The sequence below is a fragment of the Manis javanica genome, chromosome 7 (assembly GCF_040802235.1).
Source record: "Manis javanica isolate MJ-LG chromosome 7, MJ_LKY, whole genome shotgun sequence".
NCBI classification, from domain to species: Eukaryota; Metazoa; Chordata; class Mammalia; order Pholidota; family Manidae; genus Manis; species Manis javanica.
Genome location: NC_133162.1, coordinates 64337079 through 64362068, shown reverse-complemented (window position 1 = coordinate 64362068; position 24990 = coordinate 64337079). Strand labels below are relative to the sequence as shown.

The 24990-nt window shown below is 43.8% G+C and overlaps 2 protein-coding genes across 23 annotated transcripts in view; one reads left to right on the top strand and one right to left on the bottom strand.

Annotated features, from left to right (window-relative positions):
* The first annotated feature begins 2030 nt into the window (after window positions 1-2030).
* Window positions 2031-24990, top strand: part of LOC108396673 (putative neutral ceramidase C) — a 100478-nt gene continuing 77518 nt past the window's right edge. For 5 of the 22 annotated variants that reach the window (XM_073241063.1, XM_073241062.1, XM_073241060.1 and 2 more), the window contains exon 1: window positions 2031-2281. In XM_073241063.1, the coding sequence (XP_073097164.1) occupies window positions 2257-2281 (25 nt within the window). In that variant the 5' untranslated portion in view covers window positions 2031-2256. Of the gene's footprint in view, window positions 2282-2329; window positions 2395-7441; window positions 7479-12109; window positions 12137-15281; window positions 15392-16749; window positions 16839-23036; window positions 24007-24990 lie in introns of those variants that run through there. The other 17 variants (XM_073241057.1, XM_073241054.1, XM_073241056.1 and 14 more) reach the window with 8 other exon arrangements.
* On the bottom strand, window positions 18972-23199 carry LOC140850528 (uncharacterized). Its single transcript, XM_073241657.1, has 2 exons — window positions 22200-23199; window positions 18972-21450 (listed from the first exon to the last, which is right to left on the bottom strand). Exons 1-2 carry the CDS (start codon window positions 23197-23199, stop codon window positions 21446-21448), a joined length of 1005 nt encoding a protein of 334 aa, XP_073097758.1. The 3' UTR covers window positions 18972-21445.

Here is a 24990-nt window from a genome sequence, read left to right as displayed (position 1 = left end):
ATGCACCCTGCAACATGGATTGTTGAACAAAGTCAGTAATATCTTTAAAATGTACTCAGTTGAGCTTTGTTTTTTAACAGTTCCAAGGACGAGTGTTCCAGGAAACATGCAAGAGGTATGGTCTGCTGAGCTGCGTGGCCTTCTGTGACCCAGCCTCAGAAGTCATGGTGCATTTCTTCCTTGCTCTCATTGGTCATCAGAAGCAGTCACAAACCTACCTACCCAGATGCCGGTGGGGGGATGACATTGTCCCCATTTTTCCTTGGACGAAGGGTGAAAGAATTTGCAGCCCTTTTTTCATACTGCCTGAATGAGGTAAAACTCAGTGAAGAGGTGAGTGAGTAGTTAGGGAAGTGTTCTGGGCTGGGATGAAAGTTTGAGCAGGGGTGGGATAGGACAAGTGGATTTAGGAGCCATAGAGTGGAGACTCATGTGCTCAGAGTGGGAGACTGACCTGGAGGAATGTCACAGACAAAGATAAAGGAAAGGGCATGGGCTAGATGAGTTTGAATACCTGGTTAAGGGGTCTAGTCTTTGTTCTGTAGACAAATAGTGTTTAAACTGTTTTGTTTTACATATCCTTCAAAGAATTTTGAAAAATACATATTTAGATTGACACCCAATTTCCCCACCCCACCCCATAATTTAAAAATAATTGCACAGTTCAGCAGTTCTCTCTACATGACTATTCCAGCTAGCAGAGGCCTTTCATTTTCTTCTTTCAATAACGTCCAGTGTCACTGTGGGTGTCTTCTTCCAAGTCTGTGCCTGGAACCTGGAGGGCCACACCTAGAGAAGGTTTCCTAGGCCAAGAATGGAACTGGTGCATATCACTTCTGCTCCCTTTCCACAGGGCAGATCTCAGTTATGCAGCTACCCCTGCCTGTGGGGAAGGCCAGGGAGAAGAGATGAGCACAGATTTTGTGGAAGAGCTAGCAGTTCCTGCACAGAACATAAGAAAAGCATTCAGTGCAGGTGCTGGCATTCAGTAAGCATTCAACAGGGTAGCTGCTGGTATTGTGAGCACCATTGCTATTGTTACATGTTTAGTCTACAGGGTATGTTCTATGCACAGATGGGTTTGCACTCCCTTTGCTGGAGCTTGTAGGTCCCCAAGGCAGATGCACAAAGGAGGCTCCAGAGCCTTGGAGCCCAATTAGTAGATAATAAACCTCAGCTGGCAACTGCACGCCAGTCAGTGGGAGGCAGAGGAAAGCTGTGTGGTAAGTCCCTGCCCCAGATTCCTGCACAGTGCTTGCCTGCCTTCGACAATGCGTTTCCTACCCAACACTTGCGCTAGCCCTCCCTGCCTTACACCCAGCTTCTACTTCTCTGTGAGCCCTAGGGTAGACTCTATGGTGCCTCAGAAAAACCGGGGACTTGCCCTAGGCTGTGGGGCAAATTTGTGTCCCTATATAGCTGCCATTCTAAATGACCCAACAATAACTGGAGAAACAGCACTAGTTTTCTTTAAGAATTCTAGGCTTGTGCTTCCTGCTTTATACCCTGAGTGGAATATCTCAGCCTTCAAAGACCTGATTGAAAGTCTTTGCTTTCTTTTCCCTGTCTTTACCTGCTAATCTGGACCCCCAAAAATAGAAGAATGAACTTTTTCCCCCCGGGGTCCTTAGTAACCATGTAGATTAAACCAGGCAATCCCGCAGGAAATTGATGTTGGTTTTGCCTGGGAAGGACAGCGGGAACAGTGTAAACACTGTCTTATTTGCTTTCCAAAACTACTAAGGTGACTATGTGATGAATTGGTTTTCTCCTCTAGTTACAGCCTTTCTAGAAAAGTGGGGGTATTCCCTCTCCCAGAGCTTAACTCATTCATCCAAATGGTCCTACCTTACATCTCTGGGCGGGTGCATCCTGCAAAATCTCCTCTCAGTGGTGTGCAGTTGATGTGGTGGAGAAATAATTTAATATTTTCTGAATCCAATAGGAGAAGCAGGTCAGTCCAAGAAAATGAATGTCTCCTCCCTGGGCTGTGTGCATGCAGGGCGCAACATAAGGAGCTCCAGGTGTGACCTGAGGACGGTTCAGGGGTTTGCCCAGAAGCAGGTTCAGCAGAGGTACATCCTGCCCTGCACATGAGTCAGCACTCAAATTGTTAGGTTGGCCAGGCTTGGCTTCCCTGGTGAGCACATCCAGCCTCCGAGAGGGAACATGCAGCACTGCTCAGAAGAGCAGGCGCGAGGATACAGCAGCGTCCTGGCATTCAGGCTTGCAAGGAGGAATGACATGCGGTTTTGAATGAGCAGCTGCATAGCAGGTTTAGGTACGTAGCTTTGCTCTGACTGAGAGTGTTTTGTTTTCTCCCGAGGGAACAAAGCAATGGTTGTTTGTGTTTGCAAACGCGATCCTGTGGACATTGAGAAGGAACAGATGTTGGTGAGCCTGCTGTTTTATTATGAAAAAAGGGACAGGTGTGGGAGTGGTGGGGGGAGCAGGTCCTTCATACTCATTCGTTGTTTCTCTTGCAATGGCAGATTTTCTCTAGTTCTATCTGAATTGCAGTGCTGTGTGGTCAGGTCATTTGAATGTCACAGTTACAGTGGAAATCAAAAGGTATCTTTTGCTTGCTCTTTCTGTACATCTTCATAGCTACGTTCAGATATATGGATTTGGTTTGAAGAGTCATTTGCTGAATCGGTGAAGCCAAGTGGCAGAAATCCACTTTCCTACCCTATTTTGGAAAGCAAGCTTCCTACCATCAGGCTTAAAGAGCAGACTTCTCTAAATTCGCTATTTGCCTCTGACAGCAGCAGCATCTTGGATATGGCTTTTTCTCTCCTACAAGCTGCTGACGTCCATCTCAGGTGTGTGCAGCATGGCCTGAAATACCCTTTAGCATCCCAGCTCTTCCAGTGAGTCTACCTGACTGGGTCACCCTGGCCTTCCCATCCCTTTGGATGACTTTCCCTAGTCTATTGATGAAAAAAGTATCTGAAATCCAGAGTCGATTCAAACTATCCCCAAAGGCTTGCGTTTGGTGGAATTCCTAAGGATATAGCAAAGTTTGCCTGGATATCACTTCATCTCCACGCTGGCAATGCCTCACCACCCCTCACCTGCCTGACAGTGAGGGCATCACTGATCCGGGTGCTGGGGCCACTGTAGCGGCAGTCAGAAGATGTGAATTCAGTACCTGTATCTGCAACTTATTAGTTCTTGGAACCTCATTGAGCCTAGTTGTTTCATTTGCAAAACTGGGATCCTGCGTGTGAACATCTGGAATGGTGCTGGTGACACAGAGAAGAATAGGATGAGACTCTAACAAGAAACCATCCAGTGGAGAAACACTCATTCAGTAATAAGTACCACAGTAGGAGAGTGCATAAAGGTTAAGAGGAAGAATGGGCTCATCATGAATTCTCTTTGGGGGACTATGTTCTTATAAGGAACATATTTTCAGCATTCTCCAGTTTACAGAGCAATGCCACACACTTCCTCTCTCTATTGCCTCCACAATCCTGTGATGTAGATTCTTGGTAGGAGCATGAGGAGAGGCTGCCCTTATCCCTGTCACCTTTGCTAAAACAACACACTTGTGCTCCGGAAGTGATACCTGGAAACCTTTCTTCACTGGTAAAAGCAGAGATGCCAGGAGACAGCTCTGAACATTCTTACAAATAGCACCTTTCCAAAGCCTTTCTGCAGGAGACCTTTGCCAATCTCTTTATTTTCCCTCTCAGAGAAGGAAGTGTCTGCTTCTCTGCTGAGAGACAAGTTCAAGTCAACAATAGGCAAGAAAAGTAGAGAACATACCAAATGTCTAGTGCAAATGCACTGTTGAGCGGGAGGGAAGGAATGAAGTAGACCCTCTCTGAGGGCAGGCACCAGAAGCTCTCCTAGCATGAGGGAGGAATGGGTACTCTTGCAAAACTGGTAATAGTAACTTTGAGATGGCAAGTTATCCATCCCTAGGATCAAGACTCTGAAGCAGGAGGCCAATAAGCCACACATCACTGGATTTGAGTGTCAGAGATCACCCTGCCAAAAGGAATTCTGACACCCAGGCTCCCTGCAGCAAAGTATGCTTCTGGCTGCAACCCTAAGTTGTACCACTTACCTATTTTCCCATTTGGCATGAGGGAATGTATCCCAAATTTCTCCAGAAAGGTGGGGTCCGATAACAGTTGCATGCATGGTTTTCATGAGGCTTTTCCTTGCACCATACTGAGAACAGCTTCACTCAGAATAAGACGCTTGAAGAGAAGGGGAAAAGGGGGTCAGAGGTCAGTCACCATCAGATTATGGCAGCCATAGAAGCCACAGAGGGCAGTGCAGAGAATGGTACCTGTGATTGTGCAGGAGAAGGTTAATATCTGCTCAGGGGGGTGACATGAGCCTCCTGGGATTCTGCCAAGAGATGGGGTCCCTAAGGCCTCAGAGAATCTTCTGGATTGGGGAATGGGTTAAATGGGTGAAGGGCATAAGAGGTACAAACTTGCAATGATAAAATCAATTAGTCATGGGAACGAAAGTACAGCATAGGAAAATAATCAATAACTATTGTAACAACTTTGTTGACAGATGCTAACTACACTTACCATAGTGAGCATTTCAGAATGTAGATAATTGTTGAATCACTATGTTACACATCTGAAACTAATATAATATTGTGTATCAACTGTATTTCAACTTAAACATTGAAGAAAGAGAAAGAAATCTTAATCCAGAACCCATGCTCTAAAACACATTTTTTTATCATCTCCCTGCAAGTGGCATGGCTAAAGATTCAGCTCCTCTCTCCTGAACATGGGCCACCACTTCTATTGTATAAAAAACCATCTCAAGTTAACCTTGCCCACATTTCAGTAGGTCAGAACTTCCTTCAGACACGGAGTGTGGGTTCGAAAAGGGAGCAGGAAACTCCAGGTTTCTGGGCATATAGGAGTCATTCCTTCCAACTGTTTCTTATGCAAAAGAAAAACAAAACTCTTTGACAACCACTTTTCCTTTCTTCCTCTTCTGGGTTCTACCAGGAATCTTGAACAATGTTGTAATATTTTTAGGGGAAATAAATCTGTTTCTCTCCCACACACATTCTTTGAGTGTTGGAATCTTGAAGAAATGCTATATTCAGGAGATTTTGGGGTTTTGTTATAGTTACAAGCTTTAGCCTCAGCCCTCATTCTAATGATTTTAGGCCTGGTATTGATACTCAGAACTTCAACTGGATCCATTTTCTTCTTTCCTTCATAATGAGTTAGTTTTTCCCAAGTTTCCTTTTTTGGTTAGTGGCATAATAATAGTTCTCTCTTAACCTTAAAAAATTTGGTTTTCACCTCCCCATCCTGCACTGAGCAGGTATCAAATTCTGGTGACATACTTCACAGCACTTCTCAAACATATTCCTCCTTTCCATTCACATTGCCACCTCCATGTACTACCTTGCTTCCCCCTCAAACGGGGTCTCACCTTTTAAATAGTTGCCAGTCTCCACCCCAGGATGGTCATTAGCTTCCACTTTGTTTACCATCTCCCCCTCCTTCTATGCCATTAAAGCAGTAAGCTGAGAAGAATTTGGAGAATTAATCTGGGTTTCTCAAGGAAAATTTGCTTGATCGATTAGTGATGTCTGCCATGGCCAAGGGATATGAAATAAGCATCTTTTTGTAGCCTTTCCCCTCCCTGCTCCATTTTCCCTACTTTCATTAGGTGAATGCAAAATGCAGCTCTATTTTTGTTTTTATCTTACTCTAAAACATCCAGGGACTCTTTACTACCTTCAGTAAGTTAAAATTCCTCAACTAGGCATTTTTAGAACTTTCAGATTCTGCCTATAACTTACCTTCTCAGCTGCATCTTTCATTGCGCCCCTACAAAAGCCTACATTAGTGGGTCTCAAACTCAGTGTCACAATGGGCCAGTGAGTGAGAGAGGACGAGGTTATAACCAGAGAGCTGTGATCTTACAGAAAACCATATCCTGTCTTAACTCTGGCACAATGTGGGAGAGATCTGTGTGAACATCATCTTTCAGAAGGTTAAGGCAGAAAAAATTAACCACATTGCTTGCTATTTTATATATATATATATATATATATATATATATATATATATATATATATATATATATATATATGCTATACTGTGGGCTTTTTTCCCCTGCACTTCAGCGAACACTGATCCTTTCACCTCTCTAATGCTATCTGACAAAATCTATTTTGTTCAAAGTTCAGCTTGAATTCTACCTCCTTCATGAACCTTCCTTAATTTCTCAAACTAGATATATCTTTTTTATGAGCCCCCAGAGCACTTTATTTAGGATGCTTATATTCAACCTTGTATTACATTATTTTTGTGCCTGTCTTGTATTCCCCAAATACATAAACAGCAGAAAGAACAATCTTACTAGTTCAATGCGCTGCATACATGTTGACTCTTCATGATCTGGCATCTGTTGACCACACTTATCATGTCATTTCTTAATATCCTCTTTGCCTCTCCTGCTCTTATAATAACTAACAACTTCCAGTTTTCCAAATTTCACTTGCTCTCTCATCTTCAGGCCTTTGCACACATCATGCCTTCTTATCGTGTGAAGTCGATTGCCAAAATAGCCCAAGTTCTTCACCCCTCCCTGAACCCACACCTTCTGCAATGTAACTTCTCATCAAGAGGTGGAGACGCATTCCCCTCCCTTTGAATCTAGGCTGGCCCTGGGAATTTCTTTGATCAACACAATTTAGCAGACATTGCAGTGTGACAGTTCTGAGCCCAGGCCTCCAAAAGGCCTGCATGTTTCAACTTGTTTTCTTGGAAAAAGGCCCAGCTGCCATGTGAACAACCCTGTACTAGCCTGCTGGAGAATGAGATACCATGTGGAACAGATATGAGTTGTCCCAGCAAAGGCCATCCTAAACCAGCAGCTCCCAGCCAACCCCCAACCCATCCAGCAGCTCTCTGTCAATGCATTAGCAAATTCCAGAGCAGCAACTGCCCAGCTGGGTCCAGCCACATTGCTAGCCCACAGACAGAATTGTGAGCTGAATAAATTGTTATTTTAAGCTACTAAATTTTGGAGTGGTTTGTTATGAAGCTAAAGCTAACTGATATATTAAGTTAACAGCTACCTTTCTGGTCTCAACTTAGATACTACTTCCTTGGCAAAGCCACTTCTGACCCCCTTGGAGTCTGGGTTAGGGTTCCCTGTTATTTATCCCAGAGGCACATATAGTCCAGTATTATAATTACTTGGGAATCATCTCTATCTTACAATAGATTGTAAGATTTTTGAAGGCAGAAATTCCATCTTATGAATTGTATCCTTTGAGGGCTAGCACATTATCTGATACTCTGTAGATGTTCAGAAAGTATTTTTAAATGAAGAAAGCAATGGATTAAATCAGAGGTTGCAATCTGTGGCCTGCATATGTTCAGTTTGTCATACAAAGTGTTGACTTAATGATAAAAAAGTATTTTTTTTTCAGAATTGTTTGCCTACATTTGACAAGCAAGAAATTTAAGGTAAGCACCTATATTACTAGTTTTTCATTAAAAAATAGGAAGATCCATCAACATTGGGCCTTTATTCCTCATAGCACCTATGAGTGGTGGCTGTCCCTTTTAGACGGGCACACACTTCCTGACTGTGACAGTCCTTCCTGATGCCTATTGTCCCCTCAACACCCATTGTGATTTATTGCCACATCTGTGCAATTTTTTGCAGACATCTGCAAGTTTAAATCAGCTACTTGCCTGCTTGAGGCATTCAACACATAGGATTGCTGCTGATAAACATGTCCATTAACTTCAAGATGAGTATAATCTAGGCAGCCTCTCTCTTCTTGGTAATAATACCCTGTAGGCCCATCCATGTTGTCACAAATGGCAGTATTTCTTTTTTTATGGCTAAATAATATTCCATTGTGTATATGTACCACTTCTTCTTTATCCATTCATCTATTGATGGACACTGAGGCTGCTTCCATATCTGGACCATGGTAAATAGTGCAGTGATAAACATAGGGGTGCATGTATCTTTTCGAATCAGGGTTTTTGTTTTCTTTGGGTAAATTCCTAGAAGTGGAATTTCTGGGTTAAACGGTATTTCTATTTTTAGTTTTTTGAGAAACCCCCATATTGCTTTCCACAGCTGTTTGTACTCATTTGTATTCCCACCAACAGTATAGGAGAGTTCCTTTTTCTCTGCATCCTCACCAATATTTGTTGTTTCTTGATTTTTGGATAGTGGCCATCCTAACTGGTGTGAGGTGATATCTCATTGTGGTTTTAATTTTCATTTCCCGCATAATTAGTGATGTGGAGCATCTTTTCATGTGCCTGTTGGCCATTTGTATTTCTTCTTTGGAGAAGTGTCTGTTCAGGTCCTCCACCCATTTTTTAATCAGGTTATTTGTTTTTCAGGTGTTGCGGTATGACTCCTTTATATTTTGGACATTAACTCCCTATCAAATGAGTTGTTTACAAATATATTCCCCCATACTGTAGGATGCCTTTTTGTTCTGCTGATGGTGTCCTTTGCTGTACAGAAGCTTTTTAGTTTGATGAAGTCCCACTTATTCATTTTGATTTTGTTTCCCTTGCCTGAGGAGATGTGTCCAGGAAAAATTGCTCATACTTATGTTCAAGAGATTTTTGCCTATGTTTTCTTCTAAGAGTTTTATGGTTTCATGTCTTACATGCAGGTCTTTGATCCATTTGACTTCACTTTTGTGTATAGAGTCAGACAGTAATCCAGTTTCATTCTCTACATGTCGCTGTCCAGTTTTGCCAACACCAGTTATTGAAGAGGCTGTCTTTTCCTAGTTATATATTCATGGCTCCTTTATCATATATTAATTGATGATATATATGTAGGTTTATATCTGGGCTCTCTATTCTGTTCCATTGATTTATGGGTCTGTACTTGTGCCTCCTGGTAAGATTTTAAGCATTGCTAATGGGTCATTTTTCTCTTCTACAAATTGGCTTTTTCTCCCTCCAAAGGGTTTTCAAGGATAATTCAGTTTATAGCCTGCCTCAACTAGAGCAAGATGCTTTCTTTTGTCTCAGAATTGTTTCATTATGGTAGGAATTGTGGTTTGGCTGGAGTAGCCTTACCCAGCAGTCCCTGGCAGGGACATCAGGCCAGTTTTCTGATATTTTTTCCCTTAATGATGCTCTTGAGGGTCTACATAAGATCTGCTGCTGGTGGTCTGTCTCCTTCATGATGGATTGGAGGACTTTTTTTTGGATGACCACTCATTCTATTTATAAAGCTGGTAACTCAGTGATTGGGTCTTTGAAAGAAGAAACTATACAGCCAATTCATAGTTACAGGTTTTAAAAGAAACTCACCAAAGCTGGTTGATGTTCAGCAGGAATGCATTGGTACAGGTAAGCCAGTTGTTTATCCCGGCATCTGTCCTAATTGGTCAGTGCACAGGACAATCTGGTAGTTGAATCTCTTGAACAGAAGTGACTCTGAAATTGACACATGGGAATATGAAAAATGCTAGTCTTCAATTATGTCTTTACCTTTGAACTCATTTGTGAGGCAACAGGCTTAACAACTTGCATGCAGCTCTATGACACTGGTGCTATGAATTCTCTTTAATCAATGCCAGAATAATTTATTCATTTCAGAAGAACTATTATCTCTTATGGTGCATCCAAGGTTCAGCTCACATGGGCATAAAAAGCAGCTCAGGCTGTTCTCTGATTAGTGAAATCAATAAGCAGGTAGAACTTGCTCTGTTCCCTGAGTCCTGACTAAACTAGTTAATGCCTCATCATGTCCCAAGTCCCATGCAATCAAACCACCAGCTTCTGAGGTCAACCAAGATGGAGGCTGAAGTGAGCACAGTCCACCTTCTATAGCCATAAAAAGAAACAGAAACTCTATTTTTAGTAGTAGTTATTCTTCATTTGATGATACATAAGAACGGATTAGCAGAGTTGACGCCTCCTTTTTTAGCCTAGTTAGAGAATTAAAGTATTGACTGTGTGACTTTTTCATATTCTATATTCATTCTTTAAAAAAACCATTAACTTTGCATCACAAAGGTAAAACATGATCATTACAGCAACATTCTGAATATGGTTAAGTAAAATGCAGAAAATTAAAAAAGTTCCCCAAATCCCATCTTAATAAAATGTTGTAGCATTTTGAAGTGGATTAGTCTAGTTATCTCTTTGTCTCTGCCTGATTCTTTATATTTTTGACATCTTTGAAACTTGGAGTTCTTTCTTTTAAACCTCCAACTTAAAAAAAATATCTTCAAGGAAAATGTTTTCAAACATGTTAGACATTCTTCTGCTGTCTTAGAGATTGTTAAACAAAAATGACTCAGGTAGTCAGTCGCTCTGATTGCTAATTATTGTCATAAATTGAGTCATTTTCATAAGTCTCTTTCAGCTATCATTTTTTATATCTGTGTGCCTGGCTCTAGAAACTTGAAGTATTCTAACTTTCTGTGACTGGAAGAAAAGGAATATATATAAATTAAAAGTCACCAAGCTCTGCATAAGCCAAAGAGCCTCTCCTATGACATAAAATGCATCGACTTTATTTCATAAATTTCTGGGACCTGGAGGCCTTTTATATTTACTTCCCATTTTTAACTGTATGTCAGAGTTGAGATTGCAGGAAATGTGATCTCTGAATTAGAGAAATTTTAATATATTTTGAAATGTAATGTTGGGTGTCTTCTCATGTATGTGTTCACCATTTGGATGTCCTCTTTGGAAAAAAATCTCTAGTTCCTCTGCCCATTTTTAAATTGTTTTTTTTTTTTGGTTGTTTTATTGAATTGTATGAGTTCTTTATATATTTTAGATATTAACCCCTTATGGTTTGCAAATATTTTCTCCCACTCTATAGGTGCTTTTTCATTTTGTTGGTTGTATCCTTTGCTGTGAAGAAGCTTTTTAGTTTGATGTAGTCCCACTTGTTGATTCTTGCTTTTGTTGCTTGTGATTTTTACATCATATCCAAAATATCATTGCCAAGATCAATGTCAAGGAACTTCTTTTTCACTGTGTTTTCTTCTAGTAGTTTTACAGTTTCAGGTCTTATGCTTACATCTTTAATCTATTTTTAGCTAATTTTTATGAGTGGTATAAGAAGGGGGTCCTATTTCATTTTCTGCATCCAGAAACAAAACAATTTGATTGGTGGCATTTATTGGACTGAAGGAAACTTTAAAAAGATTTATGATTTTCTAAGGAGTCATCTTCATTAATTGGTGTTAATCAGGTGGCTATGTTAATCAGGATGGGTGAGGGCTTGCTATGGTAAAATCTTAGTTGCTTAACACATGAGAATTTATTTCTTCTTCATACAAAACACACTGCTGGTCTGATGACTCTCTGGGGTAGATTTCTTCCAAGTGGTGACTCAGGGGTCTTGTAATCTATTATCTGAGACATACAGTTATCAGGATTAGCAGAGGAAAGGAGATCATGGAGAATTCAGACCTCCTCTCAAATGCCTGCACATTAAATACTTTAATCCAGAAGTGATACATAACTGCCACTCACACCTCATTGACCAGTAACTACCGGGATGGGACGCTGCAGCACAGCTGAAAATCCTAAACTTCTTACATGCCTGCAGAGGAGTGGAGGACATTTGTAGATGCATTCTGCTGGTCAGTGACTCTGAGCAAGTAACAACTTCTCCGTATGACAAAGGCTGGACTAGCTGACTAGGCGACCTTAGAATTCTTAGCTCTTCTCACAATTTCTGAGTCCGAATATTTGATTTCTTCTTATTGGCTTTGTGTTTTTGACACTTTGTAGATATTATTTTATTGTTCCTCTGAGGATATCAGGTAAATACTAGTACAGGGCACATACTTTTGTGGCATAGTGTAGCTGATGGTTAAGCTAGAGGGCTTTGAAGGCAGGTGATCTGGTTTGAATCCAGCTTGGTCTCTTACTAACAGTATGACCTTTGGCTGTTTAATTTCTTGATGACTCTTTCTCTTTTCTGCCTTTTACTATAAATGTAAAATGGGGATAGGAATAATACTATCTTCCTAGGATTACTGTGAGTATTAAATGAGGTGCCATGAATTGATCTTAGAACAGTGTCTGAAACATCCTAAGAGTTCAATAAGTTTATTTCATTTTATTTTTTGTTATTTTTAAAGGATGACTGTCTCCCTTGCCCTGGCTGGGTAAGTGTCTACATAGTAACAGCTCAGTAAACTGTTGTCCTTCAAGTCCTGGCATAATTAGCCAGCCTAACCCATGCAAATCTTGTTAATCTACTGACCCATAAAATGGAGTCATAAACGCTACTAACCCATGCAAATCTTGTTAATCTACTGAACCATGAAATGGAGTCATAAACGCTACTGTAGGTGATCTGGGTCTTTGACCAAGACCACCAGCCCCTTTGGACTCGTGCCTCATCTGCTTTAGCTTCCATTCCATCCCTGCCTGACCCTGGCGGGGCTCTGGATCTGAGCTGCATCTTGCCCTTGGCTCCTGCAAGCTTGAGATTCCTTCCTGGTTTTCCCCACCTGTCACTGAACTCCGGCTTTCTCACATAGACTTCCTGGGCTGGCTGCTTTGATTCCTGGGGAACCCACTTACCTTGGGTGGGATCTCCCGACCGAACCTCAGCCCTTCAGGATCCAAACCCTGCCTCAGCTTCTGGTTCACACTGAGGCTTGCTCCTGGCCTCCACACAACGGAGGGAGCATCAGACAGACACCCTTTCTTATTTCATCGCCATAACCTTTGAGTCTGGGTATTTATGCCGCCTGACCCTATCGCCATCCCAAATCAGTAACAAACCCAGGATGTTAAGTCCTCCTGTAGGTAGATACACACGAGCAAGAACTTTTTTCTTCTCCTTCTAGATCTTAAGTGGATTGTGCTTAGGAGTGAGTCAGACAAACTGTAGCGAGAGAGACCCTGAGAAATGGCATGTGTTCCTTCTCTGGCTTAGGAACAGCCTGGGTTCCCTCCCCTCTTGCTTTTTGGCTGACCTAATGGGGGATCCTCCCTGAATGGTTATGAGTGCATTTGCTCCAGGCAGTGAAGAGAGCACTTCTCGGCAGGCAGGGCTCCTCCTCAGGCTTGGTTCTGCCTAATGGATGAAAGTTAATATGCTTCTGTGTCAAGCTCCACGCAGGTCTTTCTTTCCTCTCTTGGCCAGAGAGAGCATTGAGTTAGGCTGAACTTTGATACAAGTAAGTTGCTTCCTACTTCTCTTCGCCCTTTCTTTTTCAAGTTGTATCGAAGGGTGTTGTAGGCCTTTTTTCTGCAAGTGCATAGTACAGGTGGGAGGTGCAAAGCATCTGAGATTTATGGAGAGGCAAAGAATTACATCAAAAGATGTTGTCATCCTGTCCCTGAAATGATGATTAATGCCACCAGTCTGCTTTCCCCCCAATCTACCTTCATGATCTTGTATGACAAACAGGTCAAATTTGTCACTGCCAAATGCAATAAATTCTTATCCATGGCTTTGAAAAAAGATAAATCATCAGAGAATAATTCCAACAATCTGCAAAGGTTACCGAGCACCATATTGTTTAACAGTTTGAGAAGTAGAAGAGTTTTGCAATTTCAGTTTTATCTAAATTTTTAATCCTCTGGATGTTTCAAAAATGGCAAAGACACTCTATCTCCCTAAGGCTGAGTTTGTCAAACACTAGCAGGGAGATGCTTAGCAGCAAGCATGCAGAATACACCAAGAAAAGAACTATGCTGTATGGTTGAAAATGCATGGAATTTTCACATTCTACTCCACATTCAGCCTAATTACTATAATAACTCATTTGCTTTGTGCTGTACAGTCAACAAAGAATATTGTTTTTAATGTAGTCTATGTGAATCTTTCAGCAAGGTAGGTTTTTTGTTAGTCTTCATTTTTTCAATAAGGGAAATGAAATGGAGGGATTAAGGTCACTGAGAAAAACACCTCAATCTGCAGATTCCAAATTCCAGTCCTTCCTATAACTGAGAGAGACTCAACATCTCTCTTTATCTTTTGCCCTTTGTATTGAAGGCAGAACTGGTGTAAATCTTCGGAAAGAAATTCTGTAGCCCTGGAGTACTTTACCTACCCTTTTCTCCAGGAACATTGCAACTACAGGGAATGTAGGCTTTGCGAATGCCCAAGAGAAGGAGAGCTATAGTCTGCTATTCTGTCACCTACCGTCTTCCTCCCATACCCTGCACGGTGGTCAGAGTCAAAGCACACCCCCTAGTTGAATCCTCCAGCTCAACATATGGTGGGTGCAGAAGGGGGTTAATAAGACCCATTCTCTCCAGCTGGGAACAGAAGGCACCTCTCTTCTATTGCTTGAGGTTTGAGGTCAAGATTCAACTGAGACAGCTGGAAAGGTGAATCTATAAGTAGTCAAGACGAGACTGCTTTGGGGTTCAAAGGAATCTTTTCAGTCTTCTGTAGAACCCACGAGATGGTAAGGTACTGCCATGGCAGGTCTGTGTGCTTAAAACTGACTTCTTTTCAGACCTAATGAAAACTTCATTGTGCCAGACTGCTTATCACTTTTAACTTCAGAGATGTTCTCAGAGGCAGCTTGGCAGATGCAGTGTCCATAATTCCCCAAAGGGAGGCCCAATGCTCACTTTTGTGAGATGTAGTTTGACAGGATCTTAGTTGGACATAACAGAATGCACTCCAGGTAGCTTAAGAAGGAAGGGACTTCTTAAAGTATAAAGAGAACTCACCAAATCTTTGCAAAGGCTGGCAACCAAGAGTTGAGATTGAGCTTTCAGGAAGGACTCCCCAGCTTCCACTGGGACACTGAACTGCTAAGGGACAGGCTGCTCTGGTCACAGTCATGGGATAAAGAAGCAGGTTGTAGCCTCTGGAAGAATCCATCAAGCTGCCCACTCAGTCATGCTGCCATGACCCAAACCAGAGAAATGAGTGTCCTCTCCCCTGCCTCTCCCTGCAAGTAGCTCACTTCTGTGTCAAAATCTCCCATTAGTGCATCTGAAAGGCAAAAGCTAAGCAACACCGAAACTCTACGCAAATGAGTCCCACCTCTGCACAGCAGATGGGTTTAGAAAGGGTGTTGGCTGAAAGGACTCTACAATACCCACCAGGCTGCTCTTAACCCACCTCTCTCCTGACTACCAGCATATCTAAGAACAAAGCTTATTTCCCATCTGTATATCCAGGGAGGGGAAAATCCCAGAGCAAAATGTCTTTGAAACTGTAATCAGTCAAAGGGAGAAATAAAGTTTAAAACCCATTTATTGCTTACAAGGAGTCGTCCTGCATCTCTCTCTCTCCTGCTGTGGCAGAAGCGAGCAAATACCCACCCAACCTTTCAGGTTCAGATAAGCCCTCGCTGGCCCACGTAATTACCCACTGATATGGAGATGGACTACTTCTCTCCACCCCTTGGAAACACCTGTTGATAATGGAGCTACAGTAAAAGCAGGTGAGAGATTCTGGAAACATTGCAATTTTACCCACACCATCCATCTGTCCTCCCTGTCCATCATCCATTGATCTACCCATCTATCCATTGATCAAATGTTTGCACTTTTGGTATTGTTTTTCTTTTTCTCCTTTATGTGTCTATAAGAAAAGGAATTCTAAAAAGGCTTAATCACAATACCATTACCACATCAACATTTTAAACAATAATCCCTTAATATCATTAAATATCTAGTCAATGATCAAATTTTCCCAATTGTCTCATAATTTTTAAAACCACTTTCTTGTAATAACTTTGTATGGTGACAGATGGTATTTACACTTACTGTGGTGAGCATTTTGAATCACTATGTTGTACACCTGAAACGAATATACTATTTTATGTCAACTATACCACTTAAAAAAAGTAAAAATAGAAAGCAAGTTTGAATCAGTTTCCAAATAATGACGGTTCGGGGCTTACAACATAAATTGGTTTATGCGTCTCTTTGGCTTTTTTTAACCGGTAGCTTTCTTCGCCTCCTCTTCCCCGCCTGGTGGCTTTCCTCTCCTCCTGTCTCCCTCTCCCCTCCTGTCTCCTCCCCTCCTGCGCCCACCCCCACTCTTCCACTCTTCCTCCTCCATCTCTCTCTCTCTCTCTCTCTCTCTCTCTGTCTTTCTCTCTCTCTCTCTCTCTCTCACCTATGATTTGGCTTTTCCAAGACACCTTTATATAGGAAAGAGCATACGTCCTTGATTTCTTGGTCCTTTGTACACCACCCCCTTTCTCTTTGCCAGTTTTCAGAAAACAGGTTCCTCGGCATCTCTTAACAGTAATCAATGGACTTTTTTTATAGCACTATGACATCAAATTTGATTTCCTTCAATCTATTGTGGTTGTTACTACTTTTTGTATATGCTCAAAATGGTCCGTTTTTGATTAGTGGCAACATCTAGTTCTCTTTGAAACTATTCTAATCATTGTGATAACTTCCTTGATTTCTGGTATGAAAAAATGTTGTAAGTTTAGTTCATGTATTTCCTGCCTTAGATTCAGAATCTGCCATTTCTTCAAAGATCTCTTGTTCCTTTAAGCAAAAAATAGTATTTACAGACCATAATTTGGGTGCTATATGAATACAATGTGTTTTTCAACATAATTTATTCTTCAGTTATTCCAAGAATTAATGAATGAAAAAGAATGTGACCATTAACCTGGAGTATATGCAATTAGCCTCAGGGCTTTTAAAGACCCTTCCTTGTAGGCATAAGTATTAAGATAATTTTTGATGTTAATGATGATCAGTTAATTGCTTAAGATTTGGGTTTTGGGGAGAAACATTGTCTTGACTTAAGTACAGCTTATATATTTTTCTCCAGCTGCTGTTACCCTACATTTGGTAGTTTTCCCTCTGTGACAGGATGTGAAGATACAGAAGACCTCACTTGCTTCACCATCTGCTAATGAGGTGTGAACACACGGCCTAGCAGATCCCTAGTGGCTGCCATGGCAGGGCCCGAGTTGAGGTGATGAGACAGGGACCATGGGCTTAGACAGAATAGGGTGAGGGCCTCAGGAAAAAGCAAGGCAGGATATTTACAGTCAGAGCAATGTAACTACACACAAGGAAACCCCCTACCAAAACTCTGTGTTAAACATTAAGCTCTAGAGTCATTCTTCAGTGAGATCAGTTGATACTCCCCAGATAAAGGAAAGTAGCCCATGTTTTTATTATGCTAGTTGTTTGTAATCATGTATAAGATTCACTTTATCATGCTAAAAGGGACTTAACATCTCAAGGACAAACACCCTAAGGCCACTTTTAGCAAGTCCACACCCTAAGCCCTTTATCAGTTCCCAAAAATCCTCAACTGCCTATCAATCCCCTAGACAATGTACCACCCCAGGCTCTCTTGTCCCCTCCTGGCCTAAGCCAGGAGCTCTTTCCTCTCACTTTATTTCTAAATAAAAGCCTCTACCCTGGCTCTCCTACCTTGGGTGTTTGCTAAGTTCATTCTTTGACTCCACAAACAAGAACCCCGGAATCATGGACAATAAGAGTTTGGTGAAAGGCAAGAGGTCTTATCCAGGAATCTGGAGAACTGGGCCCTCATTCACGAAGAACTGCTGCTTAGTCATGCTCACTTTTAACTATTCTTTCTTGTTCTGGAGGCCATTTTAACTTTCCATGTGTGTTCCCTCACCTGTAAAATGGGTAGAGTATGAGTGAGAGTTTTGGGGTGGCGAATGGAGAGAGTCATCCTTATCCTAGTGAACAGGATTTATCTGAAGGTCATTTGGACAGAAATAAAATGTATGTAAAATTTGGACAGAAGTAAAATATTTGCAAATATGTTAGTATATATATTTTTGTCATTACTATATCTTCCCCTCAACCCAAGGTAGTCTGATTCCTGGCTGCAGGATCCAGCTGTTTTGATGGGCACCACAAGCCCCTTGGCTTGATCTTTTCTCTACTGGTTCTGCCACAGTTCTTAGAATCTCCTTGAGTCTCACCCCCTCAGTGTTCAGGTCTGGGCCTTCAAACATTGTCTGGGGTAAATGATATATGATGCCATTATCATCTACTAAAACCCTGATTGAAATGATCTTATCTGACTAGACTGTGGTCACCTACCAAGCCCTGGAGTGAATGAGCATGGCATAGCTCCTTTTATTGAGGAAGGTGACTAGAGAGGTCTGGGAGGGACCATGGGGCACCCCTCCCCTCCCCTCCACTCCCCCACTGCAAGGGAGGAGGAGACTGATAGCAGGTCGCTCGCGGGTATCTGCGGCTTTCACCTGGAGAACCACCACAGAGCTGCCCCATCCCTAGCTTTCCTGGGCCTGCATCTTCAACTTTTTTGCTGCCTTCCAGTGAATTCACTTCTCTCTCTTTACCCCCCTGTCTTAAGTGAGCTACATTTGCTCTCCATTACTTGATACCAAGAATTCTAACATTAATGCACAAAGAAAGGAAAACCTTGTTTAACACTGTTGGGAAAGCATTGTATGTTTTCCTTGGTCCTTGTCCCCGCCACAACAAAGAACTAAAGGGCAGAGACACAGTAGTGAAGCAGAGTAAGTTTTATTTAAAGTTACTTAAAGAGAGAAAAAGTACAGGCAACCTCAGTGAGGAGAGGCACCCTGAAAGGTTTGGAGAGGGAAAGTTTAATATTAAAAGGTTACACACTTAGAAAGTGTGGGTGATCTCCTCAGAGAGAGGAACACCTGGAAAGGCTGGGGGTTTCCCCTTTTAAGGATTCTTTAGGAATGTGACCAAGGGCTGGGGGTGCAGACTTGTTAAGTGGTCTTTGAATACTTAGAATTAACTTAACACATGGAACTACCTGCTCTGATTTCTCCCTGGGATACTGGCATTCTTGGTATCAAGAACAGACTGCCTGCCCAGCCCCCAAGGTGGGCTGAGTTATTGTCTGTTTGGTAAAGAGGAAGTTAAGAATCTTACTTCTCAACTTTCTGGGTATTAAAATGCAATCTTTAAGATGGAATCCTTCCTGCCTTTTACTATGTTGTTCACAGAATGTTAGGGTCTAGGACTCCGGGGTTTCCCAGAGAACAAGACACATGGACACGGAGATGAAAATCCAAGCAAAGTCTTTATTCAGCCAGCAAGCTGGGGTCGACAGCACCTCCCCTGACATGCAGGCCGAGTCCGAGCTGCTGACCCCGAAGCAACTTTGGGTACTGATTATATAGGATCTTCACAGCAGTTACACCAAAGCCCGCGCAGTTCTACAACTAATAGGTTTAAAACACACTCTATATTGTAACCAATGGGAAACATTGTAACATTTTTAGGGAACGCGCCAGTTGCCTGCCCGCTTCAATTGTTTTCTCTTGCTTACCCAAGCATGTCTATGTGACTTATCACGGGTTACATCCCCAGGTGTTCCCAGGCTGTTGCCCACTTCTAGTTATCTAACTTAGGGTAGGCGCATTTCTCAGAAGCCTCGGGTAGTCCTGGGTGGCTCTCGCTCTAGGCAGTCAGGTTAAGTGTCATTAGTTCTTTTTCCTGACTTGATGCTCTCTGCACTCCGTTACATTTCCCCCCTTTTCTTGATCAGACTAAGGAATCTTCTGCAGTGGTGTCTAGGGCCTGATATTTTTGGCGAAGGACCAGAAGTTGGACGGTGTCAAACCTCACCTGCACAAACTTAAGCAGCCTGTTTATTATACATGGGCCGATGGTAAGCAAAAGCAGCAGGATGACCAGTGGCCCTGCAACGGCCGAGAGGAGGGCAGCAAACCATGGCTTGTGCTTGAACCAAGACTCAAACCAGCCTTCGCTGCTGCTGCTTTCATATTCTTTATGCCGCCTGTCAAGATCTTTTTTTAGTTTGGCTAAGGAATCTCTGACTGAACCTGTCTTATCTACATAGAAACAGCATTCTTCTTTTAGGGCTGCACATAGCCCACCTTCTTTTAAGAACAAGAGGTCCAGGCCTCTTCGGTTCTGTAGGACCACCTCTGACAAGGAGGTGAGGGATTGCTCCAGGTCTGATATTGACTGTCGGAGCTGTTCTAGGTCCCTGTCGACTGCCAGCCTCAGGGCTGTGAGCCCTTTTTCCCGCGTCACAAGGGCTGCAACCCCAGTGCCTGCCCCTGCTATCCCTAGGGAGAAGAGGGTCCCAATGGTCAGGGCGGTAACAACCTCCCTCTTGCTCCGGTGGGGGCTCAGCCTTTCTTCCCAATAAGAAAGGAGAGATTCATGAGAATGATACATTAGGCGAGGTAGAATGGCCACCAGCACACAAAACTCACTGTTAGCATTGAACACAGAGGTGGATAGGGCCGGAGTGAGGCCTGACTTTGAGCAGAGTCACCAGCCCGAGGAGGGTATAATCCACTTTCCCTGCTCCCACGTAGTGTTATTATAGGAGGAGCATAACTGGCTCTGGGTCGTCGGGACTGTGCCTACACACGTACCAACGACTGAGACTTGAGCAATTGTAAGTCCCCACGGTCTCCTGTCCCAGTAAGTGGGATGGGAGTTGTTGATAGTGTAGGAGCCGATTGCATCATAGAAGGGGGGTGAACCTGGGTAGCATAGCCAACAGGGATCAGTGAGGGAGGAAGTGGTGTGGTTAAGAGTCTCTACTACTGCCTGCACCATTTCCCACATGGGATTATCTAACCCGGAGGGAGTGTGCTGGGCCCATAACCCAGAGGTTGATGGACCCGGTCCTCTCGTGGGCTCTGGAGCAAGCGTTCTGGTCGGCATTTTCTCATCCTTTTTGCTCAGGCCCTTGTCCTGGATTGAAGGTTTCTGGGGATTTATAACCGGGTTGGGACCTACGGCGGCGGTGGGAGTTGACACGGTTAATTTAATGATGAGGGTTGAGCCGGCATGCCCCCATATTTATAATACACCATTCCCCACGCTAGTCCGTTTATCCAGCGCGATACCTCAGTGTTTTTGCCCGTCTCGGTGAATTGAACTCTTACCCAGTCCTGGTCCGTTTTGTCACAAGCCTTGGTTTTGTAAAGGGTCATAGGCTGGTGACGAGGGATGTCCTTATTGACATAAGTAAATTTGACAGAATTGATTTTTGTAACTGTCCATCTCCAATCCCCATCGTTCGAGGTTACACAGTCCCAGCTGGCACAAAAGAAGTCATGTCCCCCACCCCAGTGCCTTCCTTTACCTGTTCCTGGGCAAGCATAAAACCCACGAGAGCGAGCCAAATTTGGAGGGATGGATCGGTAAACGGGGTTGATCTGCCGAAAGCAGAAATACAAGTCAGGCCACCAGGTTCCAATTGGCGCACTGTGTTGTGTGGAGTTGATGACGTCCCCATTGTCACTATCAATCAGCATCCAGGTCAGGTTCCTTGGTTGATGAGGGTTGGTGCCTCTGATTCCCACAGATGTGGCTCCCGTGAAGATCCATACTAAGGAGCTTATTAGCAGGATCTCTTTCATCTTCGGCTTAAGTGTAGTTTTAGGGGATTGGCAGGATGCTGCTGCACCTTCCACTCTTCTTTTCAGTTCCTTGGATCGTTACGAGGTAGGATCCGAATGTGGGTGTGGTGCACCCAAGGAGCGATACCATCAACCTTGAGAGCAGTGGGGGTGGTAAACAATATAACATAAGGTCCTTTCCACCTGGGCTCGAGAGTCCTCACTTGGTGTCTTTTGACCCATACCATATCCCCTGGGACTATGCCATGTTCCGGGCTTGGAATTTTCCCGCCCTCATAATATGCTCTGATCAGGGGCCAGATTTCCTGCTGCATTTTAGCAAGAGCTTGCAACACATTCAGATAGTCAGGGGATGGGTCCTCTGCACCGGGAAGCTGCACTGGCCGGGTTATGGGTGGAGGGGCCCCCTACATTATCTCAAATGGAGTTAAACTATGTACATAGGGGGAGTTCCGAGCGTGGAAGATGGCTAAGGGAAGGAGGGTCACCCAGTCCCCGCCAGTCTCCAATACCAATTTAGAAAGGGTCTCCTTCAGGGTCCGATTCATTCTTTCTACCTGCCCAGAGCTTTGTGGGTTATAAGCACAATGTAACTTCCAATCTACTCCCAAAGCTAGGGCTAGTCCTTGCAGGATTTTGCTAACAAAAGCCGGGCCGTTATTGGAACCTATTGCTTCAGGGACCCCATATCTGGGGATGATTTCCTCAATTAATCTTTTTGCTACTACCTGGCTAGTCTCATGCTTGGTTGGAAAGGCCTCCACCCACCCAGAGAAAGTATCTACCATAACCAGCAAATACTTGTATCCATACTTCCCTGGTTTTATTTCAGTCAAGTCTATTTCCCAGTTCCTCCCTGGAGCCCTCCCCCTTTCCCGGGTACCTGCCGGGTGCAGCCCTCTTGGGGCTGGTCTTAGCATTGCACAGCTACTGCATTCTTTCGTGATCTGACGAGCTGCCTCATTCTGGTGGGGAAACACCAACTGCGTGGACTGGAAAAGGCTGAGCAGCTTTTTCCAGCCTAGATGGGTGGACTTATGCAGATTAGCAAGCATGTACTGTCCCAATGCTTCTGGCAGGATCAACCTACCTTCTTGGTCCCTACTCCAATTTCCCTCCCCAAACACTTTCCCTGAGACTTGTTTCTTAATCCACTCAAGATCCTGGGGGGAATACTCAGGTTTGGGTGGCAAGGCGGGCAGTTCAGGTATGGGTATTTCAAGGGCTGCAAGTACAAGAGAGTCCGAGAGGGCTGCCCTCTTAGCTTCCACATCAGCATGACTGTTGCCGATGGCCTCAGGTGTCTTCTTTGATTGGTGGCCCGGTACATGTATAACTGCTACTGCTTTGGGTTTTTCGACAGCAACTAGTAGTCTTTGGACTTCTTGCAGATTCCTCAGTCCCTTCCCTTCCGCAGAACAGAATCCTCTTTCTCGGTAGATGGCACCGTGGACATGGACAGTGCCAAAGGCATGTCTGCTATCTGTGTAAATGTTGGCCCACTTGCCTTCTGCTCTTTCCAGGGCCTCAGCGAGAGCAATAAGTTCCACCTTCTGTGCTGAGGTGCCAAGGGGCCGAGCTGTGCTCCAGACAACTTCCCCTTCGTGGGTTACTACTGCTGCCCCTGCTCTCCTGACCCCCTCCTGCACAAAGCTGCTCCCATCTGTATACCAATTTAGCTCACAGTTTGGTAACGGTGTGTCTTTCAGGTCTGCTCGCACCTGGATAATTTCAGAAAGAATGTCTCTACAGTCATGGATGGGGATCGTCAGATCTGGGTCCGGCAGAAGGGTGGCAGGATTTAGGGTTACCGGGTCAGAGAAGGCGATTCGTGGAGAATCTAGTAGGAGCCCTTGGTAGTGGGTGAGTCTTGTGTTTGTCATCCATTTTCCTGGAGGATGCTTGAGGATCCCCTCTACGGTATGTGGGGCTGTTACTCTCAGGTTCTGGCCAAAAGTCAGCTTGTCTGCCTCCTTTACCAGTAGAGCGATAGCTGCTAGGATATGCAGACAAGGTGGCCACCCGGAGGCCACTGGGTCTAGCCGCTTGGACAAATAGGCCACAGGTCTTTTCCACGGGCCCAGCTGCTGAGCCAGGACTCCTTTGGCCACTCCCTTCTTTTCATTTATAAACAGGATAAAGGGTTTTTCTGGGTCTGGCAGAGAGAGATAGGGCGGGGGCCTGGAGGAGAGCTTCTTTTAGTCTGTCAAAAGCCTCTTGTTGTTCCTGAGTCCATTGCCAGCCCGGCCATTCTTTGGTCGCTTCATATAGTGGTCGGGCTATTTCTGTGTACCCTGGAATCCAGAGCCTGCAAAACCTGGCTGAGCCAAGAAATTCTCTCACTCCCCGGGGTGAGGAAGGGATGGGGATAGTCAGGATAGTTTGTTTCATAGCCTGCGTTAGCCACCTGGCCCCATTAGATATTTTGTACCCCAAGTAGACTACTGACCTCTGACAGATGTGGGCTTTCTTGGTGCTGGCTCGATATCCCAGTTCGCCCAGTTCAGCCAGCAAGTTCCCCGTGGCTTCTTTGCACTCTTCACAGGTTTCCGTGGCCAGCAACAGGTCATCCACATACTGCAGCAGTGTCACACGGGGGTGGCTCCTGCGAAAGGGCTCCAGGTCCTGGCTTAAGGCTTCATTGAATAACGGTGGGAGAGTTCTTGAAGCCCTGTGGTAGTCTAGTCCAGGTAAGCTGCCCTTTTCTTCCTCCCCCCCCGCCCCGGCTCTTGCCACTCAAAGGCAAACAAAGGCTGACTAACTTCAGAGAGTGGGATACTAAAGAAGGCGTCTTTCAGGTCCAGAGTAGTATACCACACATGCGTGGGTGGCAGGTGGCTGAGTAGGGTGTAAGGGTTGGGCACTGTAGGATGGATGTCTTTTACCCTCTCATTGACTTTCCGCAAATCCTGCACTGGTCTGTAATCTCTACTCATCTCTCTCAAAGCTCTGTGAGGAAATAAATGGCCTATGGCCTTCAAACTGCTTCCTGGATAGTGTGGATTTACTAGAAAAAAAGAAAAATTTTGGCCTATTTCTTCCTCTGTCTCTGGTGGGCCATTCTTTAACTACATGCTGTTATATAGTACATATTCTCTAAGACGATGTAGGCAGAAAAGTAGAAATGAGTGGGGTGGAGAGAGAATTCAGGCCAGTAGACCCACTAAAAGGGACTCAAAGTGTTAACCAGTCAACACTAGAGAGCCAGAAAAGACTCACAGAGTTAATATTAATCAGTTGATGCTCCAAAGGCCAGGAGCAACCGGGAATGTCCAAATATTCCCCAAATAAAGAAAAGCATCTGAGCACAGTCCATGTTGTCATTGTATCAATTAGATCATGCCATTTTAAGGTGTACTCTAGCCTGGTAAAAGGCCCAGCTTATTCTTTAACTTAACCTACATGGTGTTTTTTCCTCCCCCAGCCCCTAATCAAGTAGCCAGAGACAAGCATTCTGATTGATTTAGCAAACAAGCCCAGCTATAAACAGCATAGTAAAAACAGGAAAGGTTCCATCTTAAAACTAAGATTGTTTTTAAAACCCAGGAAATTAAGAAGTAAGATTCTTAACATATTATTTAGCAAACAATAACTCAGCCCACCTTGGGGGCAGGGAAGGCGGTCTTGATTGATATGTTCCCAGAGGGAGGCTGCTATTTTGGGGAGGAACTGGA

Excerpts from the sequence above, each read along its gene's own strand:
- LOC140850528 (XM_073241657.1), bottom strand. The coding sequence starts at position 23,199 with ATGACAAACACAAGACTCACCCACTACCAAGGGCTCCTACTAGATTCT.